General features: G+C 35.5%; 1 protein-coding gene across 2 annotated transcripts; it reads left to right on the top strand.

The window, feature by feature from the left end:
- Positions 1–1900: 1900 nt before the first annotated feature.
- Positions 1901–16566, top strand: porcnl (porcupine O-acyltransferase like). Of its 2 annotated transcripts, none has more exons than XM_007231859.4 (14): positions 1901–2071; positions 4456–4483; positions 6670–6835; positions 7921–8113; positions 8307–8350; positions 9917–10098; positions 11146–11276; positions 11359–11484; positions 12027–12127; positions 12699–12775; positions 13237–13300; positions 14688–14773; positions 14956–15057; positions 16149–16566. In XM_007231859.4, the coding sequence occupies exons 3-14, from the start codon at positions 6700–6702 to the stop codon at positions 16245–16247; spliced, it is 1341 nt and encodes a 446-aa protein (XP_007231921.3). In that variant the 5' UTR covers positions 1901–2071; positions 4456–4483; positions 6670–6699; the 3' UTR covers positions 16248–16566. The 2 variants fall into 2 exon arrangements, with proteins under 2 accessions (XP_007231921.3, XP_007231920.3); XM_007231858.4 differs by having other exon boundaries at positions 14956–15063.
- Positions 16567–16958: the final 392 nt, after the last annotated feature.

Below are 16958 nucleotides of genomic sequence, written 5' to 3'. Positions count from 1 at the left end.
CAACGCAATTATCAATATGCACTTACAGAGCTCTGCACACTCTCCACATACTTTAATATTTAAAAAAAGTCATACTGTACTTCCAATCACTGTCCACTTAGTAAATGTTTTATTTTAGGAGATCTGTAATTTTTTTTTTATATTTTAAAATTTCCACCCAACAGCTTCAAATCTTTATCACACAATGCTACCAGTTGTCACACCTGCACCTTTAAGATCAGCCTCGCCAGAGTACTAATAAGGTTACTCTGCCCTTCCTGCACACCTGTGGGCCATCAGCTTATTACAAGGACTATATATAGTGGGACATTTGCTTAGTATAGTTGCGAGATATTGCTACACTAGTGTCATAGCGAGTGGTTATCTTCTCTGTTTTGTTATTTCTGTTTTTTGATCCTTGCCTGTCTTTGACTACGATTTGTGATTTTTTTCTTGGTTTTTTAACTCTACCTGTATTTTCAATTACGATTTTTGCCTTGCGTTTTTGGATTAATAAATAATATTGATTATTAAATTTGCATCCAAACCACCTTGGTTGGTTCTTACACCAGTACTGAAGAGGTCAAAGCTTCCATGTACAGTATCTCACATGAAAGGAGCCACCTGCACCTTTTCAATCTGTCACTAACGTCCCTATCTTCAGTGGGCAGCAATGCTTGGAGGAAGAGCACTAACTGCCAATTCTGTTACACCAGCTAACACATACCTGCACTTATTTAATCTGCTATTATAACTTGATTTCACATAGAAAACACTACAATAGTGATAGACCACTAACAAGTGACCTTTTATGATAAATCAATATTGTTTAGATTCTCTTTTGGGTCAATTTGTTTAAAAAGTTTTACAAAGCCTCTATTGTACATGTACTATGTACTCCATCTTGTACATTTCTGTGTTTGTCCAGCTGCTACAGCCAGAAGAGTTATGAGTGTACTTTAGACTAAACATTTAAAATACTTTCTAATTCAAACTTTTGACTGCTCTCCCTAATAACATAACACAATACTTGTACTTTTACTTTCAGAATTTGAATAGTAAAGTTTAGAATAAATTACTTGCAATATTTCAGTACTTCCACTTAAGTGTGGTGCTTAAAGGACACTTCAACTTCTTCTTAAGTCAGGGTCTCTAGTACTTCAAGTTTTTTAATAATAGAGCACTTGTACATTATACTAGGGCTGCAACTTATGACTATTTATTATTAATCTGCCGGTTATTTGTTCGATTAGTTGTGATTATTTGTGATTTATTATTTTTTGAGAAGAGACGCCAATCAGAATGCACATGATTTGTCACTATGTGTGTGTCTTCTCTTACCCTTTTTTTCCTCTCACGTGTGCTCTCTCGCTCTCTTTCTCTTTCTCTGATAATAAATTCTGCCTCAAAATATTTGTTATAGTTGGTAATTTAGTCTATTACACCGACTAATCATTGCAGCCCTACTTTCTTACATACATTCTTGCCTAATTGTAACTACTCTTGTCTACTCTTACCAATAACAGCTTGTCAAAATCATATAATTACTGTATTTTTTAAAGAGATACATTTAGTATTCAGTTTAAAGGAGAACTTCAGTGTGAAATGGACTTTGGGAGTATTAAAACGTTATAAAAAAATACTTTTCCCACCTTTACGGTTGATTTATTGTGACTTAAATTTAAGACGGCGGCGCCCGAAGATTTACCTACGCTATGGGATGTAAACAGTGGAAAAAAAATAAACTTCTTGTGCAGTTTTTAAATGTTCTCCTTTAATTAAAACCTGTATAATCTGACCCTCCAAAACAGGCCCAGGTTATCATGTATGTGGCCGATATGGACCCTTTAACAGAAGGCGAATAATAAACCCGGGTTACAGTGACCCCTACAGGCTGCCCGCGGTACTGCAGCCTACGCGCCCCCAGAATCAAGGTTGGTTGAATTTGCTGGCTGCTCCATTTCATCTGCTACTTTTCTGCTAGCTCTCTCAGTCCAGCAGATGTTTACAGCTGTTCCCCGGCATGGAGGAGATCCCTGTAAGAGCTGGGCGGCTGATCTGAGTCCTGCCTGCTGTGGATCTTGGTTTCTGGGTGAGTTATTTAGCCGTATTTAGCTTCTGCAGGGGGGAGGTAAGGGGAGGTCCTGAAATCAGTGCGGGGTCCCGCTCAGAGCCTGCAGATCAGACTAAACCTGTATTAAACAGCTGTTTTACACTTTTATCGCTTTATAAAGATAAACAGCGAGTTTATTATCAGTGCTACACTGTGTTTGCGGGGTTACGGTTGTTTATGTTTATTAAGAGCGCTGGGAAAAGTTTCAAACAGTCTCAGGTGTTCTGTCGATTCGTGCTACTCATGGGTATGTGCTAAATTAGCCGCTCTGCGCATGCGCGGAGCACACATTTCTCAGGTTTTTACACGTTTTAAGAGTTTTTTGTAATTTATTCTGTTTCCTTGGGTATATTATATATAATCTGAGTGTTTTGTTAATATGTGCCTGAGAGTTAAAAGTATAAACCATTATTAAAAATATATATAATAAAACAATTACCTTTAATTTACACTGATACAATGATTTTACACTATCCAAAAATACTGCCCATAATTCTGCTGTGAGCAATCTCTGATATGATGCTTTCATCTTATCGAAACGTATCGAAACTGTTTAATTTATGCATATTTATGTTTTATTACAGAACGTGGGTAGCACGTTTTGGCAGGGTAGCACAATTCGACGCAACACCAACACAAACCAAAGCAAAAGGCATTCCTATGGTTCCTCAGCTCTGGAAGCAGGAGCAGGGGCAGCACCTGGATTAGCTAGGTTAGCAAGATAGCTAATCCAGTAAAAGTCTAGCTAACTACATATCCTATATACACACAGTCTGCTATTTTCTGTAGTGTTCAGTGTTTACTTCAGTGTAGAAAGAGGAGAATGTTGGGTAACTAGCCGCACACTGACCTTGAGGCTGCTTTAGCCAAGAGAGAACTAATGCATAAAGGACAGTTTATAGAGCATAGCTAGCTATATATTACAGCTCTGGAAAAATGAAAAGACCACTTCAGTTTCTGAATCAGTTTCTCTGCTTTTAGTAGGTATATGTTTGAATAAAAGGAACATTGTTGTTTTATTCTATAAACTAAACTATGGACAACATTTCTCCCAAATTCCAAATAAAAATATTGACATTTAGAGCATTTATTTGCAGAAAATTAGAAATGGCTGAAATAGCAAAAAAGATGCAGAGATTTCAGAACTTAAATAATGCAAAGAGAACAAGTTCATATTCATAAATCTAAGAGTTCAGATTTCAATATTTACTGGAACAACCCTGGTTGTTAATCACACTTTTCATTCATCTTGGCATGTTCTCCCCCACCACTCTTACACACTGCTTTTGGATAGCTTTACACCACTCCTGGAGCAAAAATTCAAGCATTTCAGCTTGGAGGTTTTTTTTTAGTTTGGTAAAATCAAGTAAACTCATCATTTTTAAATGGTCTCTTAATTTTTCCAGAGTTGTATATGTAAGCTAACACAATAACAGTGAAAAGCAATGTGAAGCTGCTAATGACTAAAATGAATGTCAGGTAGGTTGTGTAATGAAGTATACCTGCCTTTTCTGTCTTTGAAAAGGTATGCCAAATTCTCACAGGCACAAATGTTCCACATGTAAAACTAGGGACTACTAAAATTAAATTTGAATGAGTGAAAATGGGGGACTAAAATTCTCATAACTAATAAAGCACAAAAGCTGCATGTGTGCATTGAATACGATCATTTAGAAAGGGTGTCCCCAAACACATCTCCCAGGCAAGGATTAAGCCTAGCTTCAGACCATACAGCATTTTAAACAGGGATTTTTCATTAAAAACGTGCTGTATGCAGCCTAGGAGTAGGCTTTTGATGATATGTTGTGGAGTGGCCTGTTTCAAAGTGAAGGACCCTTCTTATACAATTGAGAAAATAGGGCAGATGTTTGGAACAACTGATCTATCCTTCCTGGTCATTGGTTACTTAAAATTCTCTGTTCACATGCTATGCAACGTGGAAAATTGCAGAAATTGAAACTTCCTGAGTGGAATCCATTTTAAAATGTTATTTTAATAGTTATGCTCAATTTATATGACACAATGTAAAATCAGATGGTTTTGCACTGCAATTGGGAAAGAGTCCTCATATTACAGTCCTATTTAGGCTCAACTGCAGCCTAGGCTTTTGTGCGCAAATGTTTTGTAACCATGATGGTGTTCTTTGTTCTCATGATGAGTTTTGTCCGGGTTATTGTCTTGGGAGGGTTAATTGAATCCCAATGATGCTGCTTCCAAAAAAAGCAGTAATTATCTGTGACAATTCCATCAATACTGAGAAAACTACAGCACGTCAATATGCATCAATATTATTGACCAATAAATGGGCTCTAGTTGAAACCCACTGAACACAAGATAACATCTTCCTCTCTTTCCCCTCCTAGGTCCTGTGTGTGGGTAAACCAGCCAGAGGTGGGTAAACTGCTTGGTAAAAATATAAATATAAAAAAAGATGTATAGAGAAAGTGTTGATAACAGAGAACTAGCAAATAACCTTAAAGTAGTGTTCAGTAATGTTTATAAAATGTACCAAGAAGGTTAGCCTGTAACATACAGAAATAGTTTCTTACAGAGTTCACAATTGGCCAAATAAAAATTTTTTCCACAATTAACGTTATGGAAGCATTTTAAAGTGGCAATTCATATTATACTGACAGTAGAAGCATTTCTAAGTGTTTAATGGTACCAGTGTACTGGAACGACCATCCCTGCTTAGCCTAATATATTCATTCTAAATATTGGAGTGTCGGGTTGTTTTTTGGGTGGGTTCTTTTGGCGACGACGCGCAACTTTCCGTCACGTATACAGCCTCTAAAAGAGGATTTGGCTCAATTTTACTGAACGCGAGCGGCTGGTGGAGCAATGGAGACTTCAGAAGGGGAAACTCAGAGCTCGGTAGCTCATTCGTTTATAGTCAAACCAAACCAACGAAGGAGTGAAGTTTCTGACTAAGCGTGCTCTCTCTCTCTCTCTGAATGAACATAACCTGGAATCTGATTCATCCACTCTGAAAGGAGACCACATCACACCCACCCAGTTTAAAATGATTCTTACGCACGCATTCTCACCAGAGAGGGCCCTAAATCCACCAAACCCCAAAACTTACGTACATCAGCTTTAAGTAAGTTCTAAATTCTAATACCCAATACTAAAAAGCATTACATAAATTATAAATCTGATACATTATCATGTGGATAAATAATGTGTAACAAATGTTTCAGAAATGTTTTTGATCCTGCAATAAAACTAGCTTCAGTTTTCTAACAAAACAGGCTACAGCTTTAATGAGAATTCTTCCGCAATACAGCAATAACAAGCACAGTTGTAAAATAGTACAGGAGCAGTAGAACAATAAAAGGGTGAATTCTCTACAGTGGCCAAGTTAAACTCTAGATCTCTTTCGATCTAAAAACCTGCAGCACTTTTGATTTTGATTTGTAGATCCAACAAATCTGAACTACTTGCCAATTTATTTCCCCCACTGTGAGCAAAGCTGGTACAATCTTGATACAAAGCTGTTATTGCAGCAGATTGTTTCAGAAATGGTTCAGAAATGGTTGTTGACTTCAGGAGAGCACAACACACCCACTCTCCACTCAACATCGACGGGTCCTCTGTGGAGATTGTTAAGAGCACCAAGTTCCTTGGTGTCCACTTAGCAGATAACCTCACCTGGACCCTGAACACCAGCTCTACAGCCAAGAAAGCCCAGCAGCTTCTCTACTTCCTCCGGAAGCTGAGAAAGGCCCGTCTCCCTCCACCCATCCTCACACTCTTCTATAGAGGGACCATTGAGAGCATCCTGAGCAGCTGCATCACTGCCTGGTTTGGGACCTGCACCGTCTCTGACCGCAAGACCCTCCAGCGTATTGTGAGGACAGCTGAGAGGATCATCGGCGTCTCTCTCCCCTCCATCACGGACATTTACACCACCCGCAGCATCCGCAAAGCAACCAGCATTGTGAATGACCCCACTCATCCCTCACACGAACTGTTCTCCCTCCTGCCTTCGGGAAGAAGGTACCGCAGCATCCGGTCCAGCATGACCAGATTCTGCAAGAGCTTCTATCCCCAAGCCATCAGACTCCTTAACTGCAGAGACTGAACTGATGGTTTTTCTGTACATGCACACACACTCTTACCCCACTTACCCCAGAAAATGGAAAGCACTAAAAACCCTACTACCTCACTGGACTCTATTGCACACTGTGTAATAGAGTAATTACTACCTCACCTGGTCCTTTTTGCACACTGCAAAATTTGCACACTGTCTTGTTATTTATTATTCTTTGTCTGTATGGTGTTGTATTGTCTGTCTGCACTTTTGTACTGTTGCACTATTGTTCTGTCTACACTGTGCTTATGTGCACCATGGTCCCTGGAGGAACGTTGTTTCGTTTCACTGTGTACTCTGTATATAGCTGAAATGACAATAAAAACCACTTTGACTTTGACTTTGATTGATTGTTCTACCAAGTATTACCAAGTATCTACCAAGTTCTACCAAGATACAGGCAGCATTATTAGGCTGTTATTTATGTTATCCAAGTGTTATTTTTGTATATGTAACTGAATTCATGTGTCTTGTTTCTGCTCAGCTCTGCTGACAGCATTCTCTGCGGATAGCCATGGACTCATTTGGACGGCAGGAGTTTCTGCAGTTTCTGGCGGAGGGCTGCATTTTACCCACAGCTCAGCAGGGCCTGGAGCAGGTGTGGCAGCTTCTGCTCACCTGCCTGCTGTGTCGCATCATCTTCAGACTGAGTGAGAAAATCTGTTGTTAGACTTTTATTCACACTAAGAACAGACTTTTATTCACACTTTGGTGGTTCAATGTGTTTTTATTTTTCCTCACAAATAAAAAAAGATATGTAATTGAAATATTTTATTTAGAACATTCATAGAATTTTTATACTAACTGTTATAAAAATATGAAACTAACACCCAAATATATATATAATTATAATTATATATATTTATTATTGACAGCTCTGAAAAAAAATAATAACATTTCATTCCAAATAAAAATATTGTCATTTAGAGCATTTATTTGCAGAAAATGAGAAATGGCTGAAATAACAAAAAAGTCCTCAAATAATGCAAAGAAAACAAGTTTATCTTAACAAGTTTAACTTCATAAAGTTTTAATAGTTCAGAAATCAATATTTGGTGCAATAACCCTGGCTTTGCATGTTCTCCTCCACCAGTTTTACACACTGCTTTTGGATAAATTTATGCTACTCCTGGTGCAAAACCTCAAGCAGTTCAGCTTGGTTTTATGGCTTGTATGTTCCACAGAAAACTCATCATTTTTAAGTGGTCTCTTATTTTTTTTTATAGAGCTGTATATTATTATACTGTCAATAAACATTGACACAAGTTTTCCATATCTACACTCGTGTGCAGGGGTGTGTGAGGAAAAAAAAGAGAAAATTGGAAATGGGGATAAATTAGTGAGAGCTAGTTATGAGATTTTATCCATATTCTAGCATAAATAATAATCTGGGTAGTTTAACACATTAATTATTTTTTAACACTGAAAAATAATATTGCAGAATATTTGTTGTGTTGTTTTTCACATTTGACGTAATCCAAATCTGACAGTTGTCCCCTATTTCGTGTCAAAATATGAAAAAATAAATGAACCATCAAACATTTTTACATTCCAGGTTATTTTTCTTCTGCAAAGTTTCCATTTTGGAGATTTTGCAGATTTTGCATGACAGCAGTAATATACAGTAACATAAAGTTTTGATATACTTTAACATGGTAATGACCTCTGAAGACTCATGTGTGTTTTCTCAGTTTAAAAAAGTTTAAACTTATTTATTAAATCTGCTATTTAACAGGTATCCCAGCTCCAATGAAGTACCTGTGTGCGATAACAGAAGGATTCTATGTGCTGTTTGTTTTCTTTGATGTGCACATGGTGTGGGTGATCATCCTCAGCCTTATCTGCTTCCTCATCCTCTTCCTCTGCCGAAACTCCAGCAGCCGAGGAGTGTTTCTCTCGCTCGCCATCCTCATCTACATGCTGATGGGGTGTGTACTCGACAGACTGTACATCTGCACTCACAGCTCTGAGTCTGACAGTTACAGCGTTCTGCTTTATTCAGAAAGCTGTCTGAGAAGGACGTTTTCTTTGTGAATTAATGAGGATTAATCACAGTGCACTCAAATCTTTCATGAGTTATGAGACTGGTTGAACAATTAGCAACTTTTTGTCCTTTTGCAGAGAGCTGCATATGATAGATGCAGAGACTTGGCATAAGATGAGGGGTGAGTAATGCTTTTTATTTGTTTGGGTCATTTCTAAAGTGGGGTAAGGAAAATTAGAAAAAAAAGAATAAAAAAATATATGTGTAAAAATGGCTACTGCAGTATAAATTTTCCAAATTCTGGACGGAGTTGTCTGCCACGCCCCCTCCTCCACAGATGAAAAACTTGTGCAGGTTGCCAGGTTGATGCACTGGACCTTCATGACCGAGCGCAAGACGAGTTCAAGAACTTTTGTAGCTAAATTCAAGTCAAACTTTTGATTTTTCTTTTGTATATTTCTGTCACACTGTTTTTAAACAGTTGAGACCCGTTTGCTTTTCTGCTGTTATTTGCAATTCCCATAATAAAATTAGCCATCTCAACATCTGTCTTGGAGTCCTTCTGGGCTCCAAGTTAAGTCTCCATCTATCAAAAATATATGGCCAGTATTTACTCAGGTTTTGCTTCATGGATCATGGAGCTTTATAGAAGGATGCTGGGGCTGCAGTATGTTTTGTTAGTCCGCCGTTGTTGTTCCATACCTGGCAACCCCGTTGTGGAACTAGGACTGGGCTAAACCAGAGGCTAAACCATGAACCATGGTGTCCATACACTGTTGTACAAAGAATACATGGTATGTGGTATGTCAGACAAAGAACCTTCAGTATATAGTGAATGAAGATTAATGAACATAACGTGCAAGTATATTTCACAAGCTATACGCTGTTAGGGGTTGATTTTTTTTTTTTATATGTATTTATTTGCATGCTATTGTGGGTGTTGATAGGAGTATTATGTTGGTAACTGTGTAGTTTTGTCCCTGTAGCCCAACCCCCTCCTCCCCTCTGTCTTTTGCTGCCTAATGTGGAGAAAGTGACTCACATGAGATGTTGATGGGAGGCTGATTTAATGTTACTTGACAAATAGAACGAGGAAGCAGAACGATCACGCTGTACCATCTTATGCAACTGTTTTGGTACCCTGGGACACACGTTCTTAATCATAATTACTGTTTATTTTCTTACTTTAAAAAGTTTGGCCAAAAATAACAGTAAAACAGTATAATGATGTATGCTAGGGCTGCCATGCTAACTATTTTTATTTGGGTAATTTATTGTCCCAGAAATAATTGCGATTTACAATATAATTACCATTTTAGACCATAATAATGCAGTTACACCCTATTATAGAGCAATATACTTAAAATGATTAAGAATACACCGTCAGAATTGGAATCAAATGGATTTATTAAAAATGTATTTTATTTAAAAATAAATAAATAAATAAAACACAAACATAATAAACTGCTATTTTTTACATCTACATATCAGCTCAGAAAATAATTATTCAATACTGTATATTGAACATAAATAGAGACAAAGTACATCAACATCAGTTCCATAAAATACAATATGGACAAGATCAGTGGGGAGAGAAATTCCCACACAGTACTTTTTTATACTGAGGTATAGAAAAAAAAATAAGCTGTAATCCTAATGGCTGTTCTTATGTAAGAAAGAACAGTCACTAATGCTTTAATAACTTTATTAAGCTTCAGCTCTCTCTTTCTCTCTCTCGTGTCTCCAGGCTCTCAGATGGTGGTGGCTATGAAGGCCATTTCTCTGGCCTTTGACCTGGACCGAGGAGCTGTGTCCTCATTCCCCTCAGTGCTGGAGTTTATGGGCTACATCTGCCATGTGGGAACGGTCATCTTTGGACCGTGGATTAGCTTTAGCCATTACAGAGATACTTTGGATGGACGCAAAATGGTAATTTCTCAGCTGTGAAGATGTTCTCTTGCTTGTGGATGTTTGGTGACTTTATGAGTATGGGTTAGTATATTAGTAAAAAAAAAAAAAATGTCAGTGACCTGCACGTGAGCTATTTTTAGAACACAATAAATACAAAAAATGAGTAAATTAGTTAAATAAAGTCCTGTTTAAACATGTTAAAATCAGGAAAATATGTTATTGTTACAGCAAAATAAGTCAAAATCAAAAAAGAATCGCTACTAAATGTCCTTTTTATGTAATTGTCTTTTATTTTAAAGACATTTAATATTATTTTGGCGATTAATAGCTTTTTAGCACATTTTTCTCCTATCCACCTTATTATACCACACCCCCTTTCAGAAGTTAGTTTCTTTTTTAATTGAGTTAAATTTTTCTATTATTTCATGTCAAATGGTTTATGGTCGTAACGTATTTAAAGTGAATGTGGTCTAACTAGGCGAGGTGATATAGCCCTAAATAATATCACACTATTTTAGAGTATTTTTACATTAATGATATTCTTGGATATATATAAAAAAAAACATTAAGAAAAATATTTCTTATATTTATCTATTTCTAATATTTCAAGAAAAAGAAAAAAAAAATCCAACAAAAATTATATAAAATTTTATCTGCCGATATTAATAATGTGACGCGTGATTTTCACCTGGTTGTAAATGACGTCAATGATCCAAGATCACTAATAATGCACTCCCTATATCCAAGATTTAAGTAAAATAAATGATACTGGACAGATATAATCTGTTTTTAGTAGATATATAATATAATTTTTCTTTTGCTAAAAACTCTACAAATTCTAACCACATATTCCACTTATAATGATTTATCAAGTCTCAAATATCTCCATTCTCTATTCAATTCTCTATTCAATTATTTTATAGTTATTTATTATCAAAAAATTAAGTACAATGAAGATATTTAATATAGACAAAAATACCCCAGTAAAAGTTTTCTTCCTGTTACTATCAGTGTTTGCAGAGTTTAAGCGTCTGCAGTGATGTAAGTGAACTTGTTTGTTTGCAGAATGTTGGGTGGTTTTGGAAGATTGCGTTAAGCTTCACGAGGAGTCAGATTTGCCTCGTCATTTCCACCTGCATCGCTCCCTACCTCTTCCCTTACTTCATCCCTGTCTACGGAGACGGGCTCTCTCGCAGGTCAGTCCCCGTATCTGTTTGACAGTGTGAGTCTGTGTAGAATAGGTGGGTTTAACAGTGAAATGGTGTTGTTTGTTTGCAGGTGGCTTCATGCCTATGAGAATGCAGTGTCCTTTCACTTCAGTAATTACTTTGTTAGCTATCTGAGCGAGACTACCATTGTTCTGGCTGGGGCTGGGTTTACTGAACACAAAGACAACCTTAAATGGTAGGTGAACAGTGTCATTTCCTTTTCATTTTTATCCCTGCATTTCCTTCTCTTCTCTCGCTTTTTCATTTTCTCCCACAACATAAAGTGCATCTCTCTGGAATAAATCTAATTACCTCAGTAATTAGCTGTGATGAACACATTACCACACCTTCCACTCGATGCTGTAACAAAAGACTGTTCTCTTCCATTTCTGCAGTGTGTATTTGGACATGTTTTGATATGTTTAATCATGTTTTAAAAACTAAAATATTACCTTTAGCCAAATTATAAAAAATATAATCAGGATTAAATGTAATACATTCAATACATTCAAGGTCAACACCTAAGAGGTGGTTTTACTTATATATTTATTATTTAAAGCCTCTGTTGATTCTACTGGTTCAATTTGATATATATATATATATTTTTACATTTACATTTTGAATGGGTAAGATGGGTTAAAAAGTAAATCTAGAGAGTTGCTTAAGGAACTGAACAAACAAGACTTATTTTTCCCCAACACATCAACGCCATCACTGTAAAATTCTCTTGGTTTATAGGGACATCACAGTTGCCAGGCCACTCAATATTGAATTGCCCCGGTCGATGGTGGAAGTGGTCACATCCTGGAACCTGCCCATGTCCCGCTGGCTGAACAAATGTAAGCATTTGAAAATGTGCTCTAGGGTTGGGAGGTTCATCAAAATAATTTGTTAATATAATAAATTTTAATATGATTTAAAATGAGGTAATCAAGATACAGGTACACATTTACATATAGAAAAAGAACTGTGGCAGTGATTTTCATGTTTTGCACTTTTGTATAACTGAAATACAAGGAGATTACTTGTGTATTATTTGGCTTTTGCTTATATGTTGCTTTATACAGAAGTATTTATATACACGTTTTACTATGCTTGAAAATAAATGTAGAAGAAATAAACTCTAAATTGTAATGAATAGTTGCAAAATATGTAACTATTTTGGCACATCTACAAATAAAAGTCTGTTTTTATGTAAGAAAAAAAACTACCAATTAATTTTGTTTTTCGATTTATTTATTTTTTTACAATGTTGCTCTATTATTTTTAAAATTGCTCCTACTGGTCCTATATGTTGTTTTCTTTAATGCAGTTGTGATTGATCTTTAATTCTGAGCATAAACTGTTACATGAATTCTACCTGAAGCTTTACAACTGAGCAGCTTGTAAATGTGATGTCAATTTGTGCAGACGTCTTCAAGAGTGCTCTCAAACTTGGCACATTTCCAGCCATCTTGGTTACGTACACAGCCAGCGCTCTACTGCATGTGAGTATTGATCTGGTGATTGTTAGTTACAGTAATTGAAGATAAGACAGTTATACTTTTATCATTAATAGCAGTGAGTAGTTGTAGTAGAAGCAATAGATTAATTCATTATTATTTGGCATTTAATCAGCACTACATATGGTCGTGATATGCTGTAATACTTAAACTGAGTTTCTTAGTAATATATTTAAAGCGTGTGCAGTGTATGACATTGTGATGTATAGCTAGTTGGTTCAAGGCTGGTAATTCTAAGTGAAGCACTGAGTCGTGACTTCTGAATCTGTTGTTAGACAAGCTTCAGTAGAATCACAGCTGGTCATCTAGAGACACCTAGTGTTCAATATAAGGATTTTCTTTAGCCAGAGTGATTTTGAAACATGGGAAAATAATTTATTTCTCTGTCAGTGTTTCTATTTGTGTAAAGACAAACCTAAACCCACTTTACTTTACTTTCTCTGCAGGGCCTCAGCTTCCACCTGGGTGCTGTACTGTTGTCTCTGGGCTTTATCACCTATGTTGAGCATGGTAGAAACATGGTCCACACCTCATTTAAATCCTATTTTAGACATTTTTTTCTGAAAATGTCAAAAGATTCCTGGTCATTTTGAAGCATTCCTGTTGATCCATTTTTACACAATGTAAAGGACACCTGCCAGGTTTACATTAGGGCCAAAAGATATGGCCCCGAAGTAATATAACAATATTTCATTTAGATTTATACATTCACAACATTTAGCTGACTTACAAGATAATTTCTATTACAGAAGTGGGTCAATATAGGGTTAGAAATCTCCCCCAAGGAGTCTTATTGGTGCAGCACAGCATTCAGTCACCCAGACCAGGAATTGAACCCTAGTTTCCCTTATTTATAACATTTTATTTTATACATTTTTCTGCACTTATAATATAATTGGTAAAAAAAAAAACACTGATATTTTTTAATATTCATTTTAAAAATACACATCAGCAACAAAATAAATGGTTTAAATCTAACATTTTAATAATGTCAAAAAATAAATATTGAAAGAAAATTAATGTAATGTATTATTTTTATGTTTTCCATTAAATTTATTTATTTAGCGCTTTTTGCAACTGATGTTGCAAAGCAGCTTTACAGAAATGTGATCGCAGGACATAGAAACAGGCAGAACATTGAACTTACACTATTATAATGTTTGACTATTGTAATTTAATATAAATTTTAGACAGTTACATTTGCAACAAAGAAAAAAAATCTAAGTTTTAAATAATATTTCAATATCAATTTTTATGTTGCACTATTGCAATGTATATTAGTGTTTTTTTTGTTACATTACCTATCACAAAACTAAAGTGCAGAAACTTTACTGCATGGATCTAAACTGTACTCATAAATAGTTACACATAACAAATATCCTTCACAGTAAACAGCTACATTAATACAATATAATATATAATAAAATAATTTAAACAAATAAAATATATCACACCCCTAATTCACATTATGACAAAAAGTGAAAAAACACTATTATAGGATATTTAATTATTATAACTTTTAATGGTTACCTAACATCTCTCATTTTTTATATTTTCAGTCCAAAAATTTGAAACAAAAAATTTAAAACAAATCGAATTTATTAACCAACAAGACCAATTCAAACAATTTTGACTAAATCCAACACATTTAAAAAGAATAGTAACTGTGAGGGAGAACATACAGCCCATCACTCTTTCACTGTGTTTCATATAAGCAGATGAATGTCACAATAATTATGATATTTACCTTAAAATCTTAAAATATATGGACATGACCTCAGTCACTATTCTGACCTCATTATTGTAGGAAGATTTCATCGTTTCAGTGTTAAAATTTCAGTAAACTGTACACAGTAGTGATCATTTACTGACCTGAATATTTTTATGTCTTCCCCAGTTCTAAGAAAAAGACTGGCAGCCATCTTCAGTGCCTGTATTCTGTCCAAACGCTGCTCCAGTGACTGTCATCATGAGAACAAAAAGGTAGGCAGGTGTTTCACCAGCCTGACTGAAAATCTATTTTTATTGTGGTTTGAAAAGTTAAAATGAATCACTTTTTGCTTTTTTTGTTTTTAATTAATAGAAAATGATTAGAAATTTAGCCCATATTTTACAGTAGCTCTGTGTATGTGTCTGACTGTATTATGATTTTAATTTGTCTGCAGGTTGTGTGGGTGTATGCCACAAACCTGTTCTTCAGTGCATTGTCCATTTTTCACCTGACATATCTGGGCTCTCTCTTTGACATGGATGCCGAGGATGAGAAGGTTCAGGTTATTGTTTTTTTGTATTATTGTTAATCACTGTAATGAGAAGGCGTTACACAATACAATCCAGTGTTGCTTATTTAAATGGGACAATTTATGACCTCTAAGTAGGGATGTTTCAAACCGGTTATTTTGCCCCATGATCTGATCTGAGTTTTTACATGCTTAGTATTGGCAGATATCTCACTGTTCTGTGTTTGTGTGTATATGACAGCTCCCTGCTCCATTAAAACACTACAGTTTTTGGTATTTTAATATATAAATTTATTTTTATAGTTTCAGATGTTATGTGTTCGTGCTCTACTGTATTATAGTTCCACACTGTGCTCTCTAACTAAACTCTTACTTACCTCCTGAAAACTTTCCACAGTGCTGCAGGTTGGCAGTCACGCCAGGTAATGGTGCCTTGAGGACACCAGATGGCACATTGATGGCGCTGTCATTAAGACAAAGACTCGGATAGATAAACAGCTCTAGAAAAAAAATAAGAGACCACTTAAAAATGATGAGTTTCTTTGATTTTACCAAATTGAAAACCTCTGAGAAAAGCCACCAAATTGAAAGCCATCAAACCAAGCTGAACTGCTTGAATTTTTGCACAATTCTTGCAGTTTTCCAAAAGTATGTAAGACTGGTGGAGGAGAACATGCCAAGATGCATAAAAACTGTGAATAAAAAACTCTAGAACTTTATGAATATGAACTTGTTTCTTTGCATTATGTGAGGTCTGAAAGCTTTGCATCTTTTTTGTTATTTCAGTCATTTCTCATTTTCTGCAAATAAATGTTCTAAATTACAATAGTTTTGTTTGAATTTTGGAATAAATGTTGTCTGTTGTTTATAGAATAAAACAACAATATTCATTTTACACAAACATATACCTATACGTAGCAAAAATCTGAGAATCTGATTCAGAAACTGAAGTGCTCTCATTTTTTTCATAGCTGTAGATTAAAATAACATACACCTAATCAATTAAAAACATGCCTGCATCAGACCTGATCCCAATTCACTGGATCAGATCAAAATATTCATAGATATCATATTGTGTAAGTAATTTATCTTTTGTGTATCTACTCTTTGTCTTCCAGGGTTACATGGCAAGTCACACCATTCAAAAATGGTCAGAACTGAACTGGGCCAGCCACTGGGTGATGTTGGGATGTTGGGTCTTCTATTGGCTCATTTGAAGCTGGATGTGAAACTATGGATCAAGCTGAGGACCTTTTACACTCCTTGGATTGAGATCTTATCGGACTCAAAGCAAAAGCATATCTTCAGCATATCTACAGACTGTTTATACAGTGATCAAGCATTGCAGTTCCATCATTCCTGCTTTCACACCTTATACTGACACTGTTCTACAGATCTGTAATCGTAACTACATTCCTCCATGTACTGTATGTGTTAGACCTGAGAAAATCTAGGTGAACATGTTGTTCTAGTTTTTGTTACTTTTTTATACATTACCAAAATAACAATAAAGATATTTATTGTTTTCTAAGAAAATGTGATACAGTTTGTCTGTTCATCTCTTGTGTATTAGTGGCATCTCTCTTTCCATTATATATATAATAAATAAATAATCATTTATTCAAAAGCCATGATAAAAAATAGACATCCCCAGACCAACACATTATTGTTATTAAATAAATAACAATACACAAATGTGTATTCATTATTTTATACATATAGCATGCATATAATCAAAGTGTACATTAACTGTACACTACATTTTCAAGTCAAGTCAAGTAGTTTTATTGTCAATACTGCATATGTACAGGACATACAGAGAATTGAAATGACGTTACTCTCCTTCCCAATTTTACAGCAAGTACAGATAATAGATATAATAAAGGAGGATGGGAGACACTATGTGTACAATACAGCAGGGACACAAA

Source organism: Astyanax mexicanus, chromosome 12, assembly GCF_023375975.1.
Source record: "Astyanax mexicanus isolate ESR-SI-001 chromosome 12, AstMex3_surface, whole genome shotgun sequence".
Classification (NCBI taxonomy): Eukaryota; Metazoa; Chordata; class Actinopteri; order Characiformes; family Acestrorhamphidae; genus Astyanax; species Astyanax mexicanus.
The sequence above is the reverse complement of the archived record's forward strand: the minus strand, read 5'-3'. Positions and strand labels throughout refer to the sequence as shown.

Bases quoted from the DNA above. Each gene is read 5' to 3' on its own strand.
- porcnl (XM_007231858.4), top strand. From the start codon at position 6,700: ATGGACTCATTTGGACGGCAGGAGTTTCTGCAGTTTCTGGCGGAGGGC. The intron at 10,099-11,145 runs GTAATTTCTCAG...GTTTGTTTGCAG, and splicing joins CTTTGGATGGACGCAAAATG to AATGTTGGGTGGTTTTGGAA. The intron at 15,064-16,148 runs GTTATTGTTTTT...TTTGTCTTCCAG, and splicing joins CCGAGGATGAGAAGGTTCAG to GGTTACATGGCAAGTCACAC.